This window comes from Kogia breviceps, chromosome 2 (genome assembly GCF_026419965.1).
Source record: "Kogia breviceps isolate mKogBre1 chromosome 2, mKogBre1 haplotype 1, whole genome shotgun sequence".
NCBI classification, from domain to species: Eukaryota; Metazoa; Chordata; class Mammalia; order Artiodactyla; family Physeteridae; genus Kogia; species Kogia breviceps.
This window is the reverse complement of record NC_081311.1, coordinates 145,014,925-145,039,207: the sequence shown is the minus strand read 5'-3', so window position 1 is coordinate 145,039,207 and position 24,283 is coordinate 145,014,925. Positions and strand designations below refer to the sequence as shown.

Genomic DNA, 24,283 nt, shown 5'->3' with positions numbered 1-24,283 from the left:
AATTTATGGCGAAGGCCAAGGCGGCTTGTTTATAATTTATGAAGTTTTAAATGGCCGTGCGCGGGCCCCCGCTCTCGCCCTGGCCGGCGGCCGCGCGGGAAGCGCCGTCCCCAGACTCGCCGCCGCCCACACTCGCGCCGGGAGCCACCGAGTGTGGCCATCCCATGACGCTCACGCCAGTGGCAGGAACGGATCCATCCGAGCAGCTCTCAGAAGCCTCGGGGAACCTTTCTCCAGAGGTGAGAGAGGACCGCAGGTTTGCCCCAAGAGATCTCCCACCCCACTAGCGAGGGGTGCTTCGGGGCGGCTGCGGCTGCCTGGAGAGGGAGCCCCCAACCCCGCGCTTCTTTGAGCCCGAGTGTGAGAGGAGGCTGATGTCAGCCGGGCTAGACACCGTTTAAAATCTAATCCATGAAACGCTAAGCCGCAGATGACACTTGGGGCCTTGCAGACACCCGCAGACTCAGCAGATACTCCTGCGGTAACACACCGCGCTGGAAAACGCCTGGAGCCATGATGCATTATGTATTTTTATTATTATTTATGGTGGGAAGAGGAGATGAGGGAAAACCGGGCTGAATCTAAACAGCCTGACAATTCATCTAATATTTAGCCAGTTAAGAAGGGTTGTTGTAATCCCTGCAAGGCAACAAGCTCTTCTTTGATTTCCCTAATAGCTTTAAAAAATAATTTCTTACAAGACAATTAGAAATTCTGCCTATGGATGCAAATTTCACAGAAAAACAATTTTAAGCCTTGGAAGTGGGTAAAATATCCCTTCGGTTGAAGTCATTTATTCTGTTGATACACTTCTACAACATGTATACTTTAAACCTGCTTGGATGAAGTGAAATTTAGCAAAAAGGATAATCCCCTCCCACCCCCAATCTAACATGCCATTTTAAAAACAGCACAGAGGAACAAGGAAACTAAATATTATTTTCAGCCATCACTATTTAGCGAAACACAAACATCCAAATAGAAACGATTGTTGTTCCACCAGAAGATTAGAAGTTAAATTATTTCCACACAATAGGAATTTCACCTCGTGTCACCGGGGATGTAGTAGGAGTTGCATTATTTGTCAAACCAAATAGAGATGCGTGGGCCCACTTTGCTGAAATACAAAAGAATTGAACCTTATCTGAAGGCGTTCTCGGAGTGCCTCCTTCTAGAGAAGCGGGTGTAAGTAGCGCACCCCAGCTAACACCACAGTAATATTTACAAAATGGTTATAAATCCTCGAAGACATTTTGCCCATTTTGTACAAAGAAGCAGGAGTAAACAAAGTGTTTATACTTGTTATGTTCCATTAATGAAACTTTTATTACTTTACATCATGGGGAACGTTTGTCTTCTTGAGAAATGAACCACTGACTTCTATAAGGAAAAAATCGTGACAGAATTTCCTAGAGAAAAAGCTTAGGTGCATGGCTTCAAGTAATTATTTCTTTTTCTGCATCTTAGCTTTCTCATAGCTCAGTTCTTCTTATGACTTCTCTTGTGTCTTTGATTGTCAGTTTTCTTTCAAAGTTTATTTTTTACAGCTTAGCGCAGAAAAGTGAGCTCTGGCCTCCCCAATGTAAGTGCAATCTAAAAAAGTGGATTTGTGTCTAGAAAGAGGGCGATAGAAACAGCAAAACAGGCAGCAGTGAAACACCCTACCCAGATCATCCCACACAGAACATTTCTAGGTTTGCATCCTCAAATATTACCCCCCCCACACACACACACAACCTAAAGTCAATAGCTGGAAGGTAATCAAGTATCCCCAGAACCAATTTGTGTACTGGATTCCAAATAAGTGGAAAAAATATTTCAAAGGGTCAGCCTACTGGGGGGCCTTCCACTGGGATTGTGCACAAGATAGACTGACCTACTTGCAAGTGTGCGTGATTAACACAGATACACTTCAGACTGAGAAATTTTTTTTATTCTAAATATTTGTTCAAATAGTACCAGACAATTTGAAATCAATAAACTGTGTCGAGTGGCGAGGTCTGTGGCTATTGGGAAGAGAATAACGGGTGTCGTGCCACGCCATGGGGCCGCCTGACTCTACCCGTGAAGGACAATTTGCGGTCTTAATCCTTAACATCAACTACACACACCAGCCACGGTTACAACTGTTCAAAACTACTCTCTCAACTAGTTCAGACCAAGGGGACTAAAGAGGTGAAATGTGGCCCCCGCGGCCTGGGAGCGCGTTCCTAAGCTCGGCTGGAGAATTCTACAGATATACACATAAATACATTAAGACGAGGATAAATAATCAGGAAAACGAAATGACTCGCTTCAAATAATAAATACAGATCGTTGAGTCCGATGCAATCCTTACGGGACGGGAAGAAGCATATAAATTAAGGTCTCCGCAACTAAACTAGACGCGGGCCATGCCCGGACTCTCTGGGTTCTGGACCCTCTGCAGGGCACGCCGCCGATGGATCTCAGACTTACCTTCGGGACACCATTACCAGATTAGAGTCCCTCGGTCCGCAGTTATGTGGCACTGTCAGGCTTACAGAGGAGAATCCTTGCGGCTGATTTATGGCGAGTCACCCAAAGCAGGGCGAGCCTGGAGAGGAGGCCCAGACGCCTGCGCATCGGCCGCTGTTGGCCCGAGACCGGAAGGCAGTGACCGGGCCAGAGCGAGGGAGGGGGTCACCGAGCTGCCCCGCGGGCCCCGCCCGCCACCCCAGCCACCCCAGCAAAAGAGGTAATCGTGCCACGAGTTCGGGCTGGTGGCCGCCGCTACAGATGCGTCAGTTTGGGGGCCTCGGGCAGGCGTCCCTGAGACGAGTGGTGGGCCGAGAGATCTGTGTAGGTGGGATGAGGGTCACACGGTCCGTGGTGGTGATTGCCGGGAATCTGCGCGGCGCAACTGTAGTCCACGCTGGCTGAAGATGGGTGCGAGAGGTGGCCCAGGTTGAAGACGGGCCCGGATGCGGGCGCCATGGAGTCGACGAAGTTGCCGCCCACGTACACCGGGCTGCCCTGCAGGTTGGCGCTGGCGAAGCCGCCGCCGTTGCTCGCCATGGGGTGGGGCTCGAATTCGGGCGCCGCGTAGCGCTTCTGCTGAGGCAGGCAGCTGCTGAGCGGCGCCGTGTAGGCAGCCAGGCCGTACATGTTGGGCTGAGATTTGGCGAAGGAGGGCGGCGAAGGCGCGTCGTAGGCCAAGCCGGGCACGGGTGGCAGCTGGCCCGAGTAGGCCACGTGGCCCGCGGTGCCGCCGAGCGGCGGGCTGCGCTCCGGAGACTGACCGGCCGGCGAGTGCAGGATACCCTTGGCCTTCTGGTCCTTCTTGTACTTCATGCGCCGGTTCTGGAACCAGATCTTGATCTGCCGCTCGGTGAGGTTCAGCAGATTGGCCATCTCCACGCGGCGTGGCCGGCACAAGTAGCGGTTGAAGTGGAATTCCTTCTCCAGCTCCACCAGCTGTGCACTTGTGTACGCCGTGCGCACCCGCTTGGACGCTGGGCCCGGTGGGCTCTTGTCCTCGCAGCTCTCTCCTGGGCAAGGAGGGAGAGAGAGGGGACGCTGAGCGGGAGAGGTGGGGACACCCTGGGCCGGAGAGAGGTGCTTCCCAGGCTCCTTCCTCTTCCTCCCCCCTCCCCCCACCTTAATCACGGCTGGAGCGGCGGAGGGGCGTTTGAGAGGTGAGATTCCAAGAGATTCCAAGAACTCAAATGCCCCAGGCCTACCTATCGGTGGCATCTGAAACTCCCATCTGCCTTCTGAGGTCCAACTCATTCAGCCCACCCCCTCCCCTTTAGCCTAGCCCACCATCTCGTCCCAAAGGCTGAGGAGGAGTTTAATGAGAGACTAGTAGCAGCTGGTAAGGCCTTCCCCCCTGTCAAAGCAGGGCCAGACTTCTTCGAACAGTCCCTCCAGCCTCTACAGCTGGGAAGGGGGCTGGGGGGTGCGGTTGGAGGCAGCCCCAAACCGCCTTGCTCAGAGTCTGGCTCCTGGGCAAAACACCCCAAGCACCGAATGAGGGTGGAGATCCTGGCACCTCACTCCAGCTCAGCTGCACCCATGAGCTCAGTACCCAAATACAGGGAGGTGACAAACCATAAAAATACAGCCCCAGAGTTTTAGAGGATCCAAGACCAGGCTGGGTATATTCTGAATACTGCAATGCTAGGAGCAGCAGCCTCAGCCCTGGTTTCCACCGCCCCTGCCACCTCTCAGCAGCTTGTCCACTCCCTCCCTGGGAAGACAAATGGATTTCTCCTGGGAGGGAGGGCCTGGGTGTGCAGCTGAGAAGGAGGGGCAGAAGAAGAAGGAGCTTAAAGACTTGAAGACACTTTCCCCCCAGGAGCAGCAGCCCCAGAGAGCAGCAGGCAAACCAGAGAACTGATAACAAGCTAACTACATCCCAGGCCTCAAGCTAGCCCTGGGTCTGGGAGCAAGTTCATCTACCTGAAGATAAAGTACATCAGAGAACACAAGGCCAGAAAAGTTCAGGAACCAAACAGGCTGAGCACAGAGAGGCAGAAGGCCTCAGAGCTCCTGGCCCTACCTGTCTTCTTCCACACCCCTAAATGGACCTACGGGAAATATTCTCAACTTCAGGGTCTCCTTTTCCAGGGAGAAAAACCCAAGGCTGCTCCTGTTTCAGAGTACATCCTCTTCCCTTAGGATATGTACCTCCACATTAGGGATTTAATGGGATGGGGAGAACTGAGCTGGGGTGGGCTAAGGAGAGTCCCATGGGTATTCTTTGCAGACCCTGGTTGGATTCCGGTGTGTCATTTGGGGTTTTTTTGTTTTGTTTTTTGTTGTTGTTGTTCTTGTTTTTGTTTGGGCGGGGGATGGGGTGGCCAGGCCTCACAGCTTGCAGGATCTTAGTTCCCCAACCAGGGATTGAACCTGTGCCCTCGGCAGTGAAAGTGAGGAATCCTAACCAGTGAACAGCCAGAGAATTCCCCAGGTGTGCCATTTTGTAGTTCTGTTATCTTGGGCAAGTGACTTATCATCTCTAACAGTTTCCTGAAGGATGTTTTATCATATACCTACCTCAAAGGGTTCTTTGGAAAATGAAATTAGACAATGTTTGTAAAGCACTTAACATGGTTCTTAACATAGCATTCCATAGACTTTAGTTCTTATTAATTTAAGCGAGTGGGAATCATGTGATATGGGCTACACAACCACCTGGATTTGGGGATCACAGTATCTGTCTTCAAGTTTTGAAGAGCTGTTGGCTGGAAGAAGGAGTTATGACCAGCAGCCCAGGAGAGCAGATATTAGGGCAGTATAAGGAAGAGCGGTCTATGAGTAACTATGAGACATGTCCAGCAATGATGCCAGCAGCCTCGAACGGATGTGAGCACCCTGTCACTGTAAGGATATGACCACAATCAGAGACAATACAAAGAAAGAACAGGGAGTTCCCTGATGGTCTAGTGGTTAGGATTCGGCACTTTCACTGCCGTGGCCCGGGTTCAGTCTCTGCAATCCCTGGTCAGGAAACTGAGATCTCTCAAACTGCACAGCGCAGCCAAAAAAAACCTTTTTTCTGCATGAGGAGTTTACACATATGGCCTCCAAAGTTGCACTTCCAGCCCTGAGCCTCTTAATTCCTAGGCGAGCTAGTTTCTTGGGGTCAGTCTGGGGGACTTAGCCCAGGTATGAGCCCCCTCAGAGAGCTACCTGCAGTGGCACAGCTGTTCTTCTGCTTGGAGTTCTGTCGGGACTCTTTCATCCAGGGAAAGATCTGCTTGCTGATGGTGGCTGAGGACCCAGAAGCAGTGGGCCCACCCTTGGCCTTCTTGGCAGGTACTCCACCTCCAGGGTTGGTGGGCGAGGATGGGGGCAGGGCTGGTGGTGGAGGAGGGGGTGGTGGTGGCTGCTGCTCTGAGTTCAGACCAGGAGGCTGGCTGCCACCTCCCCCTCCCTGACTGTTCCCAGTGCCAGGCCTCATGCAGCTTCCATTGAGTTCAGCCCCCTTGTGAGCTGGGGCTGGCAGAGGTGCAGAGCTCTGGATGGAGCAGGCAGAGCCCGGGTAATCAGTGTCCAGGGAGTTGGCAGCAGCAGGGGGTGGATAAGGCTGATGCGGGGCACTATAGCCATAAGTGTCAGCAGCTTTGCTGTAGCCATAGCCTCCGAAGAGTCCTGGACTTTCATAGTAAGCAGCCTTCTGCATCGTGTACTCAGGAAGCTCCGGGGCCTGCTGACCCTGCTCAAATAACATTGACCACCACTGTCTCCTTCACCACCACCTCCAATGTCTGCCAAATCCTGAGAGAGCTGGGGCAGCTCCAGGCTCCAGACAACCTGCAAAGAAGAAAAATGAGAGGCCCCAGAGGGACTGTCATTGGTAAGACCAGTCAGTATAGAAGGACTAGCCCAGGCCCTCTGCTTCCCACCAACTTAATAGTAGGAGGATCTGAGATTTTATAAAGTTCAACTTATTTGAACCCTTGGAAAAGTCAGAAGGAATTTCTTATAAACACACAAAAAAGAGTATCCTTTATCCAAGGGAAGGGGCTTTTTTTTTTTCCAGATACAATTTTCTTTCTCCAAGATTGTCAATTTAGCCTTTGAAACTACATAGAAGAGCATTTATGGCCTGATGCGTTTTAATGACTGATTCTCCTGCTAGACTTTGAGCTTTTTGCAGGAAGGGACTGTGTCTTATTCACCTGCGTATTCCTGACATCCAGCCCAGTGCACCACATGTAGTAAGTGCAGTAAATGCTTGTTGAATGAGTGAATGAATGAATGGATAAGTCAGTCATTAGGTCATCCCAGGGTTTTGATGGGCAAAAGAAAGTCCTATAACACTCAGAAAAGCCAGAGCTCTCAAAAAAAGTTATCTCCCCCACCCGGTTTCAAAATCACAGCATGTTTCACAGAGACGCAGATAGTCCACTCTCCGGTGACTGGGTGAGAATTGACCAGTTAGCTCATGGGTCAGCACTGTGAAATCTACTGGGAGATAAAAGCCAAGAAGAGGACTTAAAGACTCCCAGACTTATTTTGAGGCTAGAAAAGTTTCTTCTCTTTGGTCTACATTTTTCTAGATGCTTAACTTTGTCCTCCACTACTTTTAAATGGATACCACTGGAAATGAGTGAAGAGATTTAGAATTTGAAATGCATGGAGCATGGGCGAATGAAAGATGCTTTATGTTATAACTCTATCATGTTAATGCTGCATCCATTGTATAAATAGATACTACTGTTGACCTCTGCTCTGGATCATCCATTCCACCCCACCTCTCACCCAATCTACAACCAAGGAGAGAACCTCTCTTGGCATGATGAATGGACCCAGAAGTAGAAGAAGAAAAAAAAAAACTAAGAAAAATTCTACCGCTTTTGTGTCCTCTGACTCTTGATGGGGGGCTTACCTTCTCACCCACCCCCCTCTTCTCCTGAAAGCCCCTAATGAGTTAAAGTATAACTAATACCATTCAACCACTTTCATCTGCTTGATAAAGAAAACTCATAGGTCAGCTCCCAGGTCTGAATTCTTGATCTCATCTTTCAGGCAGCTTTCCTTCCCCCAAACTCCCTGGTTTCCATCAGGGACATTATGATGGACCACATTATCTAGACAACTTATGTAGCCTAATGGATTTGACCACTAGTACTAAAACCACTCCTTCATTTACTCATTTCCCCTACACTTACACCAAACAACCTAACTCAATTTTTAAAATTCTTCATATTAGCCTTTATTTGGTAGTATAGTTACCCATTTTGTTTTCAAATAAAAGTGAACATGCCATTAATCTTGATAAGAGAAAGACCCTTCTCAATGGAATAACAGAATACTAGGATGTAATGTTTTAGGAATAGTTTTCTATTGTTGTTCTTAAACTTATGTAATTAGGATATCTACCAAACAAAGCTGGTCTTAATCTTTCTTTCATTCATTTTCTGTATCATTCTCTATTAAAGTTACTGAATATTAAATGGACAGCTACATCCTCATCCTGTGACTAATATTTGTATGTATTTGCCCACAGGCCAAAGGACTACATGTTCTCTGAGTTTGGTTAAATCTCTGGACTTTTCTGGGATCCTTCTTCCAGTCTTAAACCTTGGGCCCTCTGGATGTCAAAATGGTCACATTTGACACTCAGACCACCAGAACTTGCTGCTGTTTCTGTCACTCCATTTACAGCAGTGCTAGCAAAACATCCCCCCTCTTGCCTCCCAGGATGACCAAGTTTATCTTGATAGGTAGACCAGTCACATTAAAATAGCTTCTTTAGGAACTGACCAAGTCTTTGAAACAGATAGCTTTACATATATATTTGTTCCTATGGCATATTCCTAGACAAAGCTCTGTGCATGTACCTCAAAAGTGCAAATACTGGGCAGCTCCATGAATGAGCAGAGAATCTGTTCTCCCACTTCTGTTTTCATTGTCTTAAGGAATTTCAAGGGTCACTCAGTGATGATCCACCACCCAAATGTCCATCTTCCTAGAGGCAAGGGCAGTAGCTCTCTCCTCACTGAAAAGGGCTTTGCAGCCTCTCCCCCACACCAAAATGTACAGCCCCAAAGAAGTCACCTTTCCTAAAACAGAACCTGAGGATATTGTTACAAAACTGGTTTAAAAAAAAAAAAAAAAAAAAAAGCTTATTTCTTTCCAGAAATCGCTACTCCTTGTGAACTCTGCTTGAACCTAAGAAGCAGGAACGGGTCATAAATCACTTGGACAATGGTCAACTGTTCAGTGGCTCATCTTTTCGACCCCCCCCCCTTTTAAGGCTTTCTTTTCTCGCCCTTTGGTACCTCTGCTCATTTGGGCCCCCAGACCCAAATGCCTTGGGGTGAAGACTAACTCGAGTAGGGGGAGGGGCGGTTTTCGAAGTCCTCAGCTGCCCTTTCCCCTCCTCCTCCCCTCTACCTCCCAATCCTGCTCCCACCCTACAACCAGCGCCCCCCACCCCGGCTCCCGGCCCCCCAGCCCCGCGGCCCGGAACACCGGCCGAGGCAGCCTCCCCAGAACCCCGCCGGCGCCATCCCGGGCTCCTCCCGGGGAAGGGGCACCAAAAGGGCTTTAGCTGGTTCTTTCTCGTGGTCCCGGGAAGTTGCCCAGCTCAGCTCCGAGGCCCAACCGCAGGCCGGGAATGCAAGGCCAAACGGCCCCCAGCCGGAAGGAAGGCGGCCTCGGAGCGACCACCGCCCGTTCCCCGGGCCGTGGTGGCCCGCCGCACCCGCCGCGCCTCCGAATCAGCTGAATCCTGATGCTTGCTCACTGCACTTAATTCTGCCCGGGATCAATACCTAAATATGATACCGAATAAATAAAAGGCGCTCACAGCGGCCGGGGGACGGAGTTATTAAGCAGCTGGAGCTCTCACGGTGCATATCAATGCACCTGTCATTGTGGTTTGTAGCAAAATTTATGACTGCGAGCACGGCTGCAGTAAACGCTTCAGTAAGGAATGAAAAGAACAACACTTCCCAAGGCCTGGCACTTTTCAGAAGTGGAAAACAGGCTCCGCGTAGGAGGAAGCGCAGCAAAAGAATTCCCTGCTCCGCACTTTTCCCGGCCCCGCGCCCGGCGAGCCGGGGGATTATATAAAGTGGCCGGTACCGGCCTCTCGGAGCAGCTCCGCTCGGCGGCCGGACGCGGGACGGGACGTGCGTAGCCCGGCCGGGGGCCGAAGACCTGCCGCCCTCCGTGGCCTCGGGAGGCCGGGAGGCTCGCCGGACGCGCGGAGGCCGGCCCCGCGCCGTTCGCCCGCTGCCCGCCGTGGCGGCGGAAAGGCAGAGGGGACTGGGGAGAGAGACGGCTGCAGTCGTTGGGCTGTGACTAGCGCCGCCGCGATCGTTGTAAATCAAGGACGGGTAGAGTTAGTCCGTGCGACTTGAAAGAGAAGAGGGAGGCGTTGGAGTGCCGGTTGCTTCTGTTCCTCTCAATTTTTTCTAAGGTTCGAGCTGGCCTGGCTTCCTCTCTGTTTTGCCAGAATCAGGGCTTTGGAAACCCACAGATCTCTTTCTGGCGGACAGCAATATTGCTGGGCATCCCCATTAGTTCACTGGAACCTAGCAACGATTCTTCCCTCCCTGTGGGCTTTACTACCTCGGGATTTCATTTCGAAACTACTACTTTTCGGGTTTGCTCAGAATGGGATGTCTTTACCGCAGAACTGGGGCAGCTTTCTGCCCACGTTCTCCCGATCTCTCAGCCAGAGCTCTTCTGCCCTATGGGAAGCCCTGGACGCGCCTTCTAAATCACTCTTATTTAGCCCAGATAACTTAATACGTAATACGCCCTTCATTTAAGGCACTGGGCTCACGCCATTAAAGCGCCATAAATTTGAAGGCCGATGATCGGTTATCATGTAACCGGCGGCAGTTCACACTGAGGTGATCCGCTTCAAAGCCGCCCTTTGTTTTATGTCTTGATGTATGAATCCTGAGATGGCTACCTTGAGTTGCAGGACAAATGGAAATGTAGTGGAAATTATTTTTAAAAATCACACCACTCACCACAATGTATGTGTGTTTGTGTGTGTGTGTGTGTGTGTGTGAGAGAGAGAGAGAGAGAGAGAGAGAGAGAGAGAAAGAAAGAGAGAGAGAGAGAGAGGGAGAGAGATTTTTCGAATTTTGTTTCTAACTCTTTGAAGGCTCTTCGGGTTCCTTTTGATAGTCTATTCTGTTGAGGTGATCTGGAACAAAATGGAAAACTCTCTGGCAGCCAGTTCTTTCTTACAAACACATGCAGATATGCATTACTCCCTTTAAGGGTGTCATAATCAATGTCACTATTTTACATGGTGTCCGCAGCCACTCCAGGCACCTTCTTACTGGCAGAAAGGAGACTCAGTTGACTCCTGGGGAGCAGGTGGCTTTTAACACCAAAATCCTTGACTGGATGGGAGAAGGGGGAGGCAGGACAGTAGGAAAGGGCCAGAGCCTCCGCAGGGCGTGAGCCAAGTGGGTCAGAGGCACGGGGAAGCCATTTCCTCTCCTCCTACTCCAAACAAGCCCTAAATGCCCCAGGTTCCCCAATCCCCCAGGCCAAGCCCACCCCTCTTAGGAGCAAAAGGGAGGGACGGTGCAGGGTTTGGATGGGAAGGAGGCTACAGCACAGGGCACCTGAAAAGGAGGGTGGATATGTAGATGGGCCTGGGTGGGTCCTAGTCAAGGCTCCCCAGGCAGCCACAGTGAAGAGGGAGCTGGGTGTTATTTCTTGGTTTGGACATTATATCTCCAATGATTTCCCTCAGTTTATTTTATTCCAGTAGGTACCCACCACATTCCTGGTCTGGGCTGCCCACAGCTGGGTCGAGTTTGGGCTACAAACCGCCTGAGAAGCAAACATCCCTTCCACCTCACCCCAAAACAGACCAAGGTGCCCACCACTGCCCGCCCCGGTCAGGTGAAAGGAGAGATGCAATCCCCCCTCTTGCATCTGCCCTGTGCCAATTAGTCGACTCAGTAGTTTGCAAACACCAAACTGCGCCCGGGAAAGCCCCACACAAAGCGTTCAGGGCCCTTCTAAAGACCAGAGCGCGCAGCCATAAGCCTTTGAAGTGACCTTTGGCTCAGGCGGCAATAACTCACCCCTTAATGAACACCCAACGGAAAGCGCCTCGGAGAGATCCCGTACCGGTAGGGCTCCTAACATCGCGCCCGGGCTTCAGCTCCCCAGCCAGCCCCAGACCCAGGGGCCCCACTCCACTGAGACGGCCCGGAGGGCTGCTCGGTGGAAACACAATGCACCCAGGCCCTCGGACCGGATCAGCGGGTCCCGAAGCCACTTTATACAATACATTCACGTGAGCGGACGTCAACTTTCACCGCTTGGTTATTTATTTATTTGGAAAAAAAGAGTTCTTTAAAATTAGGAGTTTCCCCTCAGAAGAAGGGCTAAATTGGAAGGCCACCCGGTGCCGTGATACCCCCGTGGCTATAGCTAGATTTCTTTTTCCCAGCCGCGGAGGAACAGGGTAAGTTTGCTCCCGGGGGTTCTGGGGTGCTCGGTGTGCTCTGGGTGCAGGAGGCTTGGGAAGGGGAAAGTAAAGAGGACCCCAAGGTGGCCAAAGTTGGGCTACCCAGAGCCCCCACCATCTTCTCCTGCGCTCTTTTCCCAGCCCACCCAGCACCCAGCACGGTCCCAACCAACTTCAGCCTTCTGCTTGCCCAGAATCGCAGGCTTTATCCGGCTGGCTCTGGGCCACCAGCCTCAAGTACCCTTTCCACAGCCAGGAACTGGGCGAGCAAGCGGGAGGGAGCCCCGTCTGAGAGCTGTCAAGGAAGAGCTGGTCCCCAGCAGACCTGGCCCTAGACCCCATCCCCCACCGGGAAAAGTCTTTTGAATAGGAAGCCTTAGTGCGGATTATTGAAATTTTCGGGGAAGTTATAAGTGAGTGCTCCATGGGGCCAAATGAAATGCTGCTCGCAGTAATTGGATTCAGCTGACTAAGTTGGCAGGCGTGCAGCTCCAAGGCAGTGAGAGAAGAATAATGTCCAGCGACTTTAAGTTCTGATGGAGCCAAGCGCTGGCGACTGACAAAACAACTTTACTCTCTCCTTTGATGGCAACACCCCTGGAAGTCGGTCCCTCTCTGGCTGGGGCCCGTCCCAACCTAGACTAAGGGAGTACGCCTTGCTTTCTGGGTCCCTTCCCCACAGAGGCCCAGTCTGGCCTTTCCCTGCGGCTCCCAGGAACATGGAGACGCTCACTCCAACTCATGGAGCGGCTTTCTCAGGCTTTGGCCCCGGGGAAAGACCCAGGATGACCTGTCCTGTCCTCCCACATCCAGGAGCCACAGGACACAATAAACAAAAGGATGGATGGGATGCAGGAACCAAAATATGATTTAGTTTTCATTCTGGGTTCTTTGAGGCGAAGGACCCAGGAGCCCTAAACCTTTTCTCTGCCACTATCGCAGTCAAAAACCAGATTAGTGAGGGGGAGGAGCCTCCCAAACTCTTTTGGGTAGTTTGGGGGTTCTACTGAATTTGGGGGAGAAGCTTGAATAGCACTTTAACCTCGCAAGAAAAAAATATTAAGCCAACAGCAAGAGATAAAGGCATACGTATGTGGAGCTAGCTCCCAGAACAATGCAGGGAGCTGGCTGGCCACAGAGTTTATTTTAAATACGTATAAATCAACCTGCCTGCACCCAGCCAGGCGGCTCAAGACAAGGAATTAATATGATGCTCCATCTTACTTTGGCAGTGACAGTGTAAAAAAAAGTTTCTTTTTATTCATTTCATTTTCAACCCGTTCTCGTAACTGTACATTTACCCCCAAAATACCTCCTCCAGCCCCCAGCCTCCTCACCGGCCCTCTTCTCAAACTGCCACCTCCCCCCATAATGCCACCGGCCACCCTCCCAGCCTGGCAAGGTAGTGTGTCCTTCTAACCTTTGGGTAGGCGGGGAGCATCCCCACAAAGCGCACCTCCTTACGATTAATCACCGTCCTGGATGTATATGTAGAAGTATATTTAGGTCTACGAGTGCTGCCTCACCAATTGGCAATCATCACAATCACAGATTACACAAAATAAATCATATGTAGTATCCCACTCAGGGCAGCAAGCAGCCCCGTGCCCGAAGATTTCATTTTGTCATGCAATTGCTTACCTGGATCCCAATTTATCATAAACCTGGTGTCCTCGGCCTCAGAGTGGGCGCCAGTGGGGGGCAGAGCTAGCCTTCCCCCTTTGTCTGCAGACAACACTGTCCCAACCCTGGTCTTGCGCGCTCGAAGACGCGGCCATATACCCGAGCACACGGAATTCCCGGTAGAACGGAACCAGACTGAGGTTCAGCTACCAATAAACGCAGGAAGAACGAGTTCGTAGTCCCCGCGCCGGCTTTGCCTGCGCTGCACGACCGTCGGTCCACCCGCCCTCCTGTCCGCTCCCAGGCCCAGAGCGGCTGCCACCCGCGCCCCCACCCACTCCTGGGTTCCTGCCCAGCCCTCCCAGGCCCCCCAGAGCTCGGGGTTTGTTTTCCTTTCGGAATGTGGCCCTTTCTGGATTTGAAGAGAGCCCCGGAAACCCCCTCATAGTCGGCAAATACAGACGCTGCCTTCAAATGCGAGCATATTTGTTCACGTGACCCCGAGGGAAGGTTGTACTGATTGAGGCTGAAACTTTCACGCCATCCAGCCCCGGAGCGCAGCCAGGCCTGGGGGCTGGGAGGAGGGGCAGGAGACCTGGGATTTCGCGGTCCCTTCCCTTGGGCAGACAAGGGTGGGTATGGGGCGGAAGGTAAGACCCCGTCCCGCGGCTCGGGAGTGACCTAGCTCCAGCCTGGCCGCCGGCAGTGGGATGCGAGCGCTGAGAGTCTCTTCCCCCACGACCTCTGACCCTGGCCCAGCCTTCCATCAGGCTGGTCCGGGGGTTGGAAATTTTAGAGGCTGCCTCTCTTACGGGCGTCTCCGGAGGCAGCTGTGGAGTACCAGAGGCCCAGGGTTCGCCTAGCTTCCCGGCCGCGCGCGGTGCTCCGCATCCTCAAGCACCCGGGCAAGGCGCAGCCTAGTCGGAAGCGCCGCTTTTCCCCTCCCCGGGGAGGCAATTACGTTGTGGCACAGCGCAGGCTCCGGCCCTAAGGTGACAGGCTCCAGCTCACAGACCAGACTTGGTCACCCCGAGGAACACCCCTCTTCACCACCACCACCACAGTTTGGGGCCCTGGCTCATTCCGCGGCCGCGGCCGATGAGCCTACACTTCCAGAGCCAGAAAAGGCGCAGAAGCACGGGCCGAGACCCGGAGCGTTCTCTCCTCTCTGCGTCTGGCCAACTCCACCCAGGTTCTGCGCGGCCTGGAGCCGCCGAGGCGCGGAGTCGCTGTTTGCCGCGACCTGTGCGCCTCCAGATCCAGGCAGGGCCCACGGATCCCGCAGGCCCAGCAACCGCCAGGCCGCGGCTTCCCGCTTCCTGCGGCGCCTCCAAGAACGCGAGGGGGGCTGTGAATCAGTCCTGGCTGGGCTTATCTGGGAGAAGAGGGAGCTTCTATTTTAGAAATATTAAATCAGGATAGGTTTCCAGCACTCTCCGAGTGGTCGGGTGGAATTTACGGTAGGTAACAATTCTGCCTGCGGGAAGAAGAGTTAAAAGCTCCCGGCCAGGGCGAGGAGCCAGCCTCCAGCTCCCGGCTTGCGGTGAGCCCCACGGCACTACCCCAGCTCGGCCCGCACCCCGGAATCCCGCACCATCTGGGGGTGTCCATTCCATCCCCGAAGTCTCGCTTTCATAGCCAGCTCTGCTTCTTAGCGGCATCGGGCACGGAGCAGATGCCCTGTCGCCACTTGCAAGGTCTCGGACAGGCGAAAGAGAACGTGCCCGGCAGCCGCGGAAGAGCCAGGGAGAAAGGAGTTAGATCCTCCGCATTCCCACTCCAGAAGCACGGGAAAGTCCCGGAGAACAGGCTCGAGCACCCAGACCTGTCAGCGAGCCCCTCCTTTGTTCACCCGGCCGGGCCTGGCTGGAGGCCCACTCGGGGCGCCTCTTGGAGTCGGACCGTGGGTGCCCCCAGTCCACCCTCACCCGGAGGACCCCGCCCCCTAGCCTCCCGCCAGGGGCCGAGCAGCCGGCCTGCAGTAAGTGTTAATCTCCAGCCAAAGAGGGGGGCTGCTTTGCGGGAATTTGTCTCCAGGAAAGGATCTGAGCCTTCTTCAATCAGAGCATATGTTCATAGAGCAATAAACCGGAAAGATTTACAGTCCTCGCCCGGCCCCCAACAGCCTCGCACCCTTTCAGGAATTACTTACGATGATTTATCACACCAACCCGGGCAATTGTCACACTGATAAAATAGCCCGGGCCGGTGCCCGCCAAGCCCGGGCCTTGGGAGGCTGTTGGCTGCCGGGCTGGCGGCGGGGCTGAGGAGGTTTTTTGTGGGTTCCTCTCTGCGCCTACCAGGGAATGTCGGGGTGGGTGGGTGGGTGGGGTTGGGCTGTGGGAGGGCAGCCAATTCTCATTGAGAGAAAAACGCAAGCAGCTCAGAGAAAGCGCCCAGAATCTGCGCCAGAGTCACTTGCAAAGCACATAAACATTTGTCATCTTTGAATAATTGAATTAATGTGTTATTGTTTGAATGTATAATTCACAACGGAGGAAACTTTGTCTCTGTCCTGACGGGGAAATATACACACACCAAAAAAGAAATCAAAACACACACAATCCCAAAACAACCACCACACGCAGACAGCCCCCAGCTCGCCGATGTCATCCTCAAAGCCAACTAGAGGGAAGGAGGCAAAAAAGAGAGGCCCTCCTCCCCGGCATCAGGGCCGGAGTTGAGAGCTGGAGGAGAATGACCGCTGCTGCCCCCAGCACAGATCTCCGGCAAGCTGGGGGTGGGGTAAGGTGGGGTGGGAGTGGAGGGGTCCGTGGGACCTCGCAGCTCCTTGGAGTGCAGGAGAAAAAAGGCTGAAACTGGAGCCAGCGGGAGAGACAGCTCCTGCCTCTCACCCTGGCCTCTTCCCCCCCAACCCCGTTTCCCTTCCCCCGAGGCTTCTTCCCCTCAGCCCAGAGTCTCCCATTCCTCGGGCGGCGGGGACTTCTCCCTGCCTTTATATCTTCTCCCCAAATTAAAGATACAAAAATTGAGGGGAAGAGGGGCAAACTCCTTGCTGGGGTGACAGAAGCAGCAGAGCGTGGGTGCGTGGGTGGGTAGTGAGAGAAGCAACTCCGAAATCATTATCTGTTGGTTGAAACCTGCCTGGGGTAAAATTTCAACTCGATTTTATAGCCTTCCATTATGACGCAAAGAAAAATTTACGACCCTCGCTTGAAAAGAGGGCCGAGGCCTTTTCTCACCGGTTTAAGAATAGGCAGCAGATGCCGTGACAGCGACCATTGTTCCCGGTAGACACAGGCGACCGGGCAACCTCGGCCCGCGTGCGCCAGGCGCGTCCCCCAGCCGGGCGGGTTTTTACTACTCCTGTCGCCTCTGAGCAGCCCGCGCGCACCCTCGCCCCTCGCACACCCTCACCACCCCCCCCCTCACACACACACACACACACACACACACACACTCGGCGGCTCTCAGTAATTTTTCATAAGTGCAAAGCTTTGCTGAACCAAAGGTCACCATCCAAGCCACTAACAACTTCTCGCCGGCGCACGGTTCCAAATCAGGAAGCAAAGGGAACTATTTGTCAGTGGCCTGACAGCTAAGTTCATTAAGGATTTAAATCAGAATAAATAAAAGTCGCGAAAATATTTACCTGCCGGCCGCGCTCCCGCGCCCGCCGCCTGGGGCCGAGGGTGGAGGGCTGGGGGCGCCGCACGGCCCCCCTCGGCGGGTGATATTCTTGGGATCCCTGCACTTTCCAAGTCGGAGAGAGCCCTTTGCGTGGCAGATTAATGACGAATCCGTGTTTCTTAAGGGACGTGCTGAATTAATTATTTCACCAATCACGTGGTCAGGACTTGTAGAAATCTATTCTTATCATCTTCCTCGCACTTTGAAAATTCTCCGGGTTATGAAAGGCCCTCCCCCGGCTGGCGGCGAGCCCCGGCCGCCCAGCCCGGCGCGGGGGGCAGGGAGGGCTCCCCAACATGGCGGGCGCGCGGGAAGCGCAGTCTGCGAGGGTCCCGATTTACTGTACTGTACTCCGGCGGGTTCGGCTGTGCACTCGCTTCCTCCTCATCCCTGCCCCGCGATTCAATACACACAACCGTACTGATGTATTGGTGGGCACAGGAGGAGCCATTAACCAGAAGACGGGCAGAGAACAATCATAAAATGTGTCTGAATATTTAAACTTCTGTCTGCGCACTTATAAATACACATGTCCACGCGTCTGAGGCGAGCCCTTCCATATATTAAGGACACATGTCTGATTTTATGCATTCTGCTCATTTCCTGTCGCGAGTAAGGGCCCCTCCCATCTATTTTGGGACTCCTGTCTTGGCCCCCTCTTCAAGACGAAGCCAAGACGTGAAAAGCCCTCGTGAAAAAAACAGCACACGCCACTTTTTATAGTGGGGAGTGTTTATTGTGGTCTGGAGGGCGGAGGGGGCACTCGGGGGAGGAGGGGCAGGTGCTGGAGGCCCCGGTGGGGCTGAACAGCACAGGAGAAGTAGGAGCCCAAGATTGGAGGCCAGAGGGGTGAGATCCGAGCAGCCACCCGCCAGCCCCAGGTTGGCCCAGAACCCAGCACCAGACACGCCCTCAGAGTTGGGGGTCCAGGAGATCTCTCTCACCCACCATGTTGCAAAGAGAGACCGAGGGAGCCTGGGGCTGATCCAGGCCATGCTGAGAGCCAAACTGGAGCCTCCTTTTAGCCCGGGAAGTTACTTATTTTCCTTTTAAAAAATAATGCCCACCCCACTGCAGCCTGAATCCAGCCTTAGGCTTCCCAATTCTCACAACATATGATGGCCAAATTGGGAGTGTGTAGTATGGGGGAGGGGGAAATGGTAGAACTGCTAAGCCTTACACAGTTTAACCTTCACACATCAGGCACATTACAGAAAATAATAAATTGTTTCTATTGGATGTTAGCTTTTAGAAGACCTAATGAAGAATGCTTCTGTGGAGGCACCAAACAGGAGGGAGATTTCGCTACACCTTTTATTATTTCAAATATAGAACCATTAATTACATCAAAACTACAGGCAACAATTAGTATAAATAATACTTTAATCAGTGGCAGCAGAACATTGGTCAATTCTATTTAAAAAGCATCTTGTGTGAAGACACCATGGGGCTGACTGACAATGTCATCTCCCAACAAAAGGCTGCAATGGACAAAGTGAGATGGGAGTCTGAGGAGCGATGTCCTCACCAAACACTTCACTACCCCCCAGTCACGACCCCCACACACCAATGAAAAAACTCAAAACAAACACTTCTGGCTCATATTTGGGGGAACAAACTGGAAACAAATAAAAGCAAATGGGCACTGAGGCTTTCTACATCTAGGTTTCTCCAGAGTACGTTCCCAGATGGAAACTCATTTCCTTCCCTGCCCTAGGTGACTGGGGGGCCCTGCTTCTTCCCTGCCCCATTCCTGTGGGCCCAAATGGACGCTGGGGTCCCGACTGGGACCTCAGGGTTGAGGGCCGCCCTCTGGGCCATCCAAGCTCCATTAACATTTCAAAAAGACAATCTGTAGAAGAGGAGGAGAAGTGAGACTTATAAACAAACAAGTTGTTTCTCTGATTAAGTTACTTTCCAAAGTAGTGGGGCTATTTTTAAGAAGGACCTTGGGTTTTCTTCATCAAAACATGCCTCTTGGCTTTCCTCTGGGGCATGGGTGAAGGCAGTTAAGTTGTTTGGCATTTGGTATGAAGCTGGGGTGAGTAACCTGAACTTCTGGGCAGGGGGAAATCTATATAATAATCTTTGCAATACATATGTAGTTGGATGTTGTGAAAATATATATTACCCCCTCCCAAGGAGAAGGTTCAATGCATTCACAGATTTGGGTTTTAGGAAACAATCTGAGCAACTTTCCAACTTGCCTAAGGATAGCGGCCCTTTTCAAATCCTACATCCAAAGAGTGCTCTCCATGTTCGAGGGGGAAAAAAAGAAGAGAAAGGGTAGTTAAAGTCCAAAAGGTTAAGGGTTTAGAGGTCAGTCCTCCTGGCTGAAATACAGCTAATCGAATAGAAAATTTGTCCTCTGGATGAACCTGATTCTGTAATTTAGCCGAACTTCAGTAAAATACCTTTTCAGCTTCTCAACGTGAGGGCATCAGAAAAAAGACGTCTTGACTATGTATGAACTCTGTGCTTTTTGTCATAGAAACAATGATGCGAATAATGCAAGAATATCCATCTTTAATATCCCGACGTGGCGATATTCAAGTATTGCCATGTGCAAGTCTGAGAGCCAGGCTCACCCCAAGGAGGAACAAAGAGCTGTCCCTAGGGTCTAATACAAAAGAGCAAGGCTTGGAAGACACTTTAGAGAAGTGGAATTTCAGCCTAGGGACTCCAGTGAATACCTGCCCTCAGCTCTCAGGAGACACAGAACCAAAGAACATGCCTGTAGAGGAAGTCTTTTTTCCCCCTACACTTAAATATATTTTTAAAAATTACCTCTGAAATCTTCTAAAGTGTTCTCAAGCACTGAAAAAATAGCCCCAATTCTGAATCTCCCTTTCAAGCTCACCCCCTCTCCCTCCCCACTTTTGTGACTTTTCGGTAGCTACAACCAGGGGGTTCTTTTTGGAGCCCGAGGCTTTGCGGTTTAAATTTCTGAAGTCTTGTTTCATTTGAGTCTATGAACTCTGGCCATTACCTTTGACTCTTTCCCTTATCCTTAAGGGTCAACATTTTAGAAAAGTGAGCTTTGAACCCTTCCCAGGCAAGGCATAAGAAAAATGACTAAAGAACATCTCTCCTGTTGTTTGAGAGCAATTTTTTTTTAAACCACTATTCTCAAGGCAAGGGAGAGGAGAGGGCCTGAAAACTTTTATACTTTCACAAATTCTCCTCCTAATTAATGGGTTGAAGAAAACTTCCTTAGATTTGTTTTTTTAAAAATTAAAACTTAGGGAAAAAACCCTAAGACCAACTTTTGTGGACTTCTAGATTCAATTACTTTTTTTTCATTTTTTACAGAAAGACTTCCTCACCTTCCCACTTTCTCCCCAATGCACATTCCCTCTACCATACAGGCAGGCCATACACCAATGCCTATAAAATACTGCTATATGGGGTATTTGGGGGACATTTGGAATCCAGTTGGAACAGAAAATTCAGTCATTACCTAATGACCCAGAACACAGAGGTTTTGTTTTCTTTCCCCAGAAGGAAAATGTTGGACCATTTGTTTCTTTCTTTTTTCCCTTTCCTTTAATCACCCAGAACTGGTTGTAAGCACAGTGCTGAAAAAAGCACATGTGGAAATATATTTTCAGGAACTCAACTTTGAGTGGATCCTTTGCTTCCCTCTAGAAGGGTTAAGGGCCCCCTACACACATTTCCGGGGAGTGGGGAGGGGGTGGAGTTCAAAATGCCGGTTACAGCCAGAAGTAAGTCCACGCATCTCTTGATTCTGCTCCCTGAAACCCAGCCCCTTTCACCATGGTAAGTTTTTTTGGCAATAAGATGTCAGTTATTTCTGCACCCCAATTCTCCAACAAATAAATATTTAAGCAAATATAATCTAAACATAAAACAACCCATTTGCACTTCCTTCTTAGACTCATTTCTTTGGGCATGGGGCCACTGGGAGCAAAACAAATTTTTTCACACTGAAAATTATACAGACAACCCAGAAGGTTCCGAAATCCTGGCCCAGCCCTCCTGCTTCCACTGAAAGCACCTAGCGCAGGGGTGGCCAGCCTCAACACGCCCACATTATGAAACAACAAAGATCCCTGGAGGGGCGTTGGGGGGGAGGGAGGATGTTCAAATTCACACTGGGATAAAGCATCCAACCTTCATTTGCAAATTCAAAATCCAACAGCGGAGATTTTCAGGAGTTTAATGACTCGCCAAGGTTTTACGTTCTCAGTAGTTCCTGCCATTTGATAATATACTTAGAGAGAAAATCCCGCCCCCCCAACCCCCATCCCCACTCCAGGGAGGGAGCTACCCTCGGGCAGGGTGCTAACCTAGTCCGAGGGCGGCCTGCCTGTCCCAGGTCCACCCTACAGTACCTTAGAGCCCAGGGAGGTGACAGCAGGCCCGGCCTGCCCCCGCAGCTTCGGCTCAGCCGGGAGCTCAGGGAGGGGTGGGCCCAGGGTCCCCACTTCTATAAGGTCGTCAGGTCCGTGTGGTGGTCCTTGGCCAGCGGCTGCAAATGCTGGCCAGGGGCAGCTGAGGAGGAGCAAGAGGAGGAGGAGGATGAAGACGACGACGACGAGGACCTGCCTTTCGTGTTGGGCAGCTTGTGATCTTTTTTCCACTTCATCCTCCGGTTCTGGAACCAGATCTTGATCTGGCGCTCGGAAAGACACAGGGTGTGAGCGATTTCAATCCGACGGCGCCGCGTCAGATACCTGTTAAAATGAAATTCCTTTTCCAGTTCTAGGACTTGCTGCCGGGTGTAGGCCGTCCGGGACCTCTTGGGCTCCCCGCCGGTGTAGTTGGGGTTCACTGCGAGACAAGCAGACCGCACAGTCAGGTCACCGCCCGGCCTCGGGTTAGGCCACAGCCGCTCACTTCCTGGCGCGCCCCGCGGCCCGGGCCCTCCCCGCGCGCTCCTGGCCCACTCCCTGCCTCTCGCCCGCCCTCCCAGGCGCACACGCTCACTCCCACCCACCCCCTCGGACCCACCTGCTCCCCCGGGCTCTCGGGCGGGGATCACCAAACGTGCCCCCATCTCCCCAGCCCACCGCCCGCTCCAGCATTCCCAGGCATTTTGGAAATCCCCTCTTCCACCGCTCTTCCACTGTTCCCTCCGCTCTGAAAATGGAGTCCTCCCCCACCCCACCCCCATCTCCACCCCCTTTTGCGCCCAGAGCCAAGCAGCCAGCCACATGGTCCCGGCCTGCTCCCTCGGCTATAAAAATTTATGGAGAGAGTAATTGCGGCGCCCATTGAAGCCCCACACGCCCCCACCCACTCGCAACCCCTCTCGGGGCCCAGGCCGCCGGGCTGAGGTGGAGACTGAGAGGTCCTGGGCCCGAGCCTTACCGGAATTCACGTGCACCTTCTTCATCCACGGGTAGACCACGGCCGGCTGCTTGAGGGCCGTCCCAGGGGGCGGCTGCTTGGGGCCGCCCGGCTGGCTGCAGGCCCGGGCGCCGGGCAGGGGCGGGGGCGCGGGGCAGGGCTCTCCCGGGGCACCGTAGTGGCCGCTGGGGCCACCGGGTTCTTGCCCGTGACCCCGCGTGGGCAGTGCAGAGCCGGGCCCGGGTCCGCCGCCTCCGAAGGTCTGCTCACCGAAGTCGGGCCGTGGGTAGAGCCCCGGGGGCTGGAAGTCGGCCCCCTGCGCGCCGCCGTAGTAGTCAGCGCCCTGCTCGCCTAGGTAGCCACCCTGCAAATATTCCTCGCACGGAGGAAACTTGGGGTCCACATACTTGGAGTTCACCATATACGAACTCATGGCCATTAATTTCAGAAGGTAGAAAATACTAATTTTTCTCGTGTTGTCTTTTTTTCTCCTTCCATAGGGCCCTCCTACTTGCTGTCAACTGAATAAAGTTGGCGGCCATGTGACCAGGCCAGCCAATAGCGAGGGAGTGAGTTTATCACCGGGTTGGTGAGCATCTCATAATTTTCACAAATTTAACTAAATAACATACGTGTAATCAAGTGACTTGCCGTGGCACATATGAGGGCCCCCGCCAGATGTTAATGTAGTTCTAATCCCAGCACCCTCATTCCCCACAGGTAACCCCAGCTTTTGTCTGCCACTGACTTTGCTAACCTCCAGTGCCCTCGCCACTCACCCCACCTGAAATCAGCTCCCCAAAATGGGCACAGTTCAAGGGGGAATGAATCCTCACATCTGTCAGGATGCATGGCATCAAAAAGTGGGCGGAAGAGGTGGCTTCTGAGTTGGGCAGAGAACCCCAGGCAGGCAGGACTCCCGCCCGCCCAGCCTGCGGAGCGGGGACTCTGCCATACAAAGGCCGAATCCCGGCTTTGTCTTCATCAGGGTCACCCAAAAGTTACTACAATCTGGCTGGCCTGAATCAAATTAGGCAATGAGTAACTGCCAAGCTTTCTTTGAGGCCGGGGTGTTTCCAGCCAAATCTTGGCCTTGCTGGTATGGCAAGAAGCCCGCGTGATGCTCTAGCCAGGGCAGCTGAAGGGTAACCCAGGAAGGTGGTGAGGGCACCCCCAGCTCACCCAAATGGACCCCAAAGGACCCTAAACTCCTTCTGCCCAGCTCACCTTCTTCTCATATGGCAGTAACGGCCAATGAGGCCCTTCGTTGGGCACCCTCCAACTTTATGCCCCTGGAGGGCAGACCTGGGGCTGGGGCGACCTGGACTCCCACCTTGCTCCCCAGTGCCCCCAAACCTAACCCTCTGGCCCTGCATTCATGCAACCAATTAGGGGTTTACACAGGGGGCCCTGTTTAAAGGTGAGGAGCTTCTCCAGGAAAAGGCTGCTCTATGTCACCAGGTTCAGACGATCCTCCTGGAGTCCAAGGTAATAAAACAGAAAGAGGCAACTGACCCGCCGGCTGCCTCTGGCCTCCACTTCTAATTCTGGCTTTTGCGGAGAAATGTGAAGTTTTTGCATCGACCATATATTCCCCTAGAATCGAATCTGTGACTATGTGGATACCACACAAATTCGGTTCTACAGGGTATATATAGACAACGTTACTACCTCCGGGTTCCACCCAGAGTGAGTACCCAGACTGTTGCCAGCCCCCGCCTCTTCCTCGGAGCCGCCACCAGCCCAAAGCAGCCACCCTGCCTTTCAGAG

At 52.5% G+C, this 24,283-nt stretch overlaps 2 protein-coding genes across 2 annotated transcripts; both read right to left on the bottom strand.

The window, feature by feature from the left end:
- Positions 1-2,678: 2,678 nt before the first annotated feature.
- Positions 2,679-6,196, bottom strand: HOXD3 (homeobox D3). The gene is made up of 2 exons (XM_059055314.2): positions 5,656-6,196; positions 2,679-3,509 (listed from the first exon to the last, which is right to left on the bottom strand). Exons 1-2 carry the CDS (start codon positions 6,194-6,196, stop codon positions 2,752-2,754), a joined length of 1,299 nt encoding a protein of 432 aa, XP_058911297.1. The 3' UTR covers positions 2,679-2,751.
- Positions 6,197-20,604: 14,408 nt separating this feature from the next.
- On the bottom strand, positions 20,605-24,074 carry HOXD4 (homeobox D4). Its single transcript, XM_059055329.2, has 2 exons — positions 22,535-24,074; positions 20,605-21,994 (listed from the first exon to the last, which is right to left on the bottom strand). Exons 1-2 carry the CDS (start codon positions 22,950-22,952, stop codon positions 21,651-21,653), a joined length of 762 nt encoding a protein of 253 aa, XP_058911312.1. The 5' UTR covers positions 22,953-24,074; the 3' UTR covers positions 20,605-21,650.
- Between the last annotated feature and the right edge of the window lie 209 nt (positions 24,075-24,283).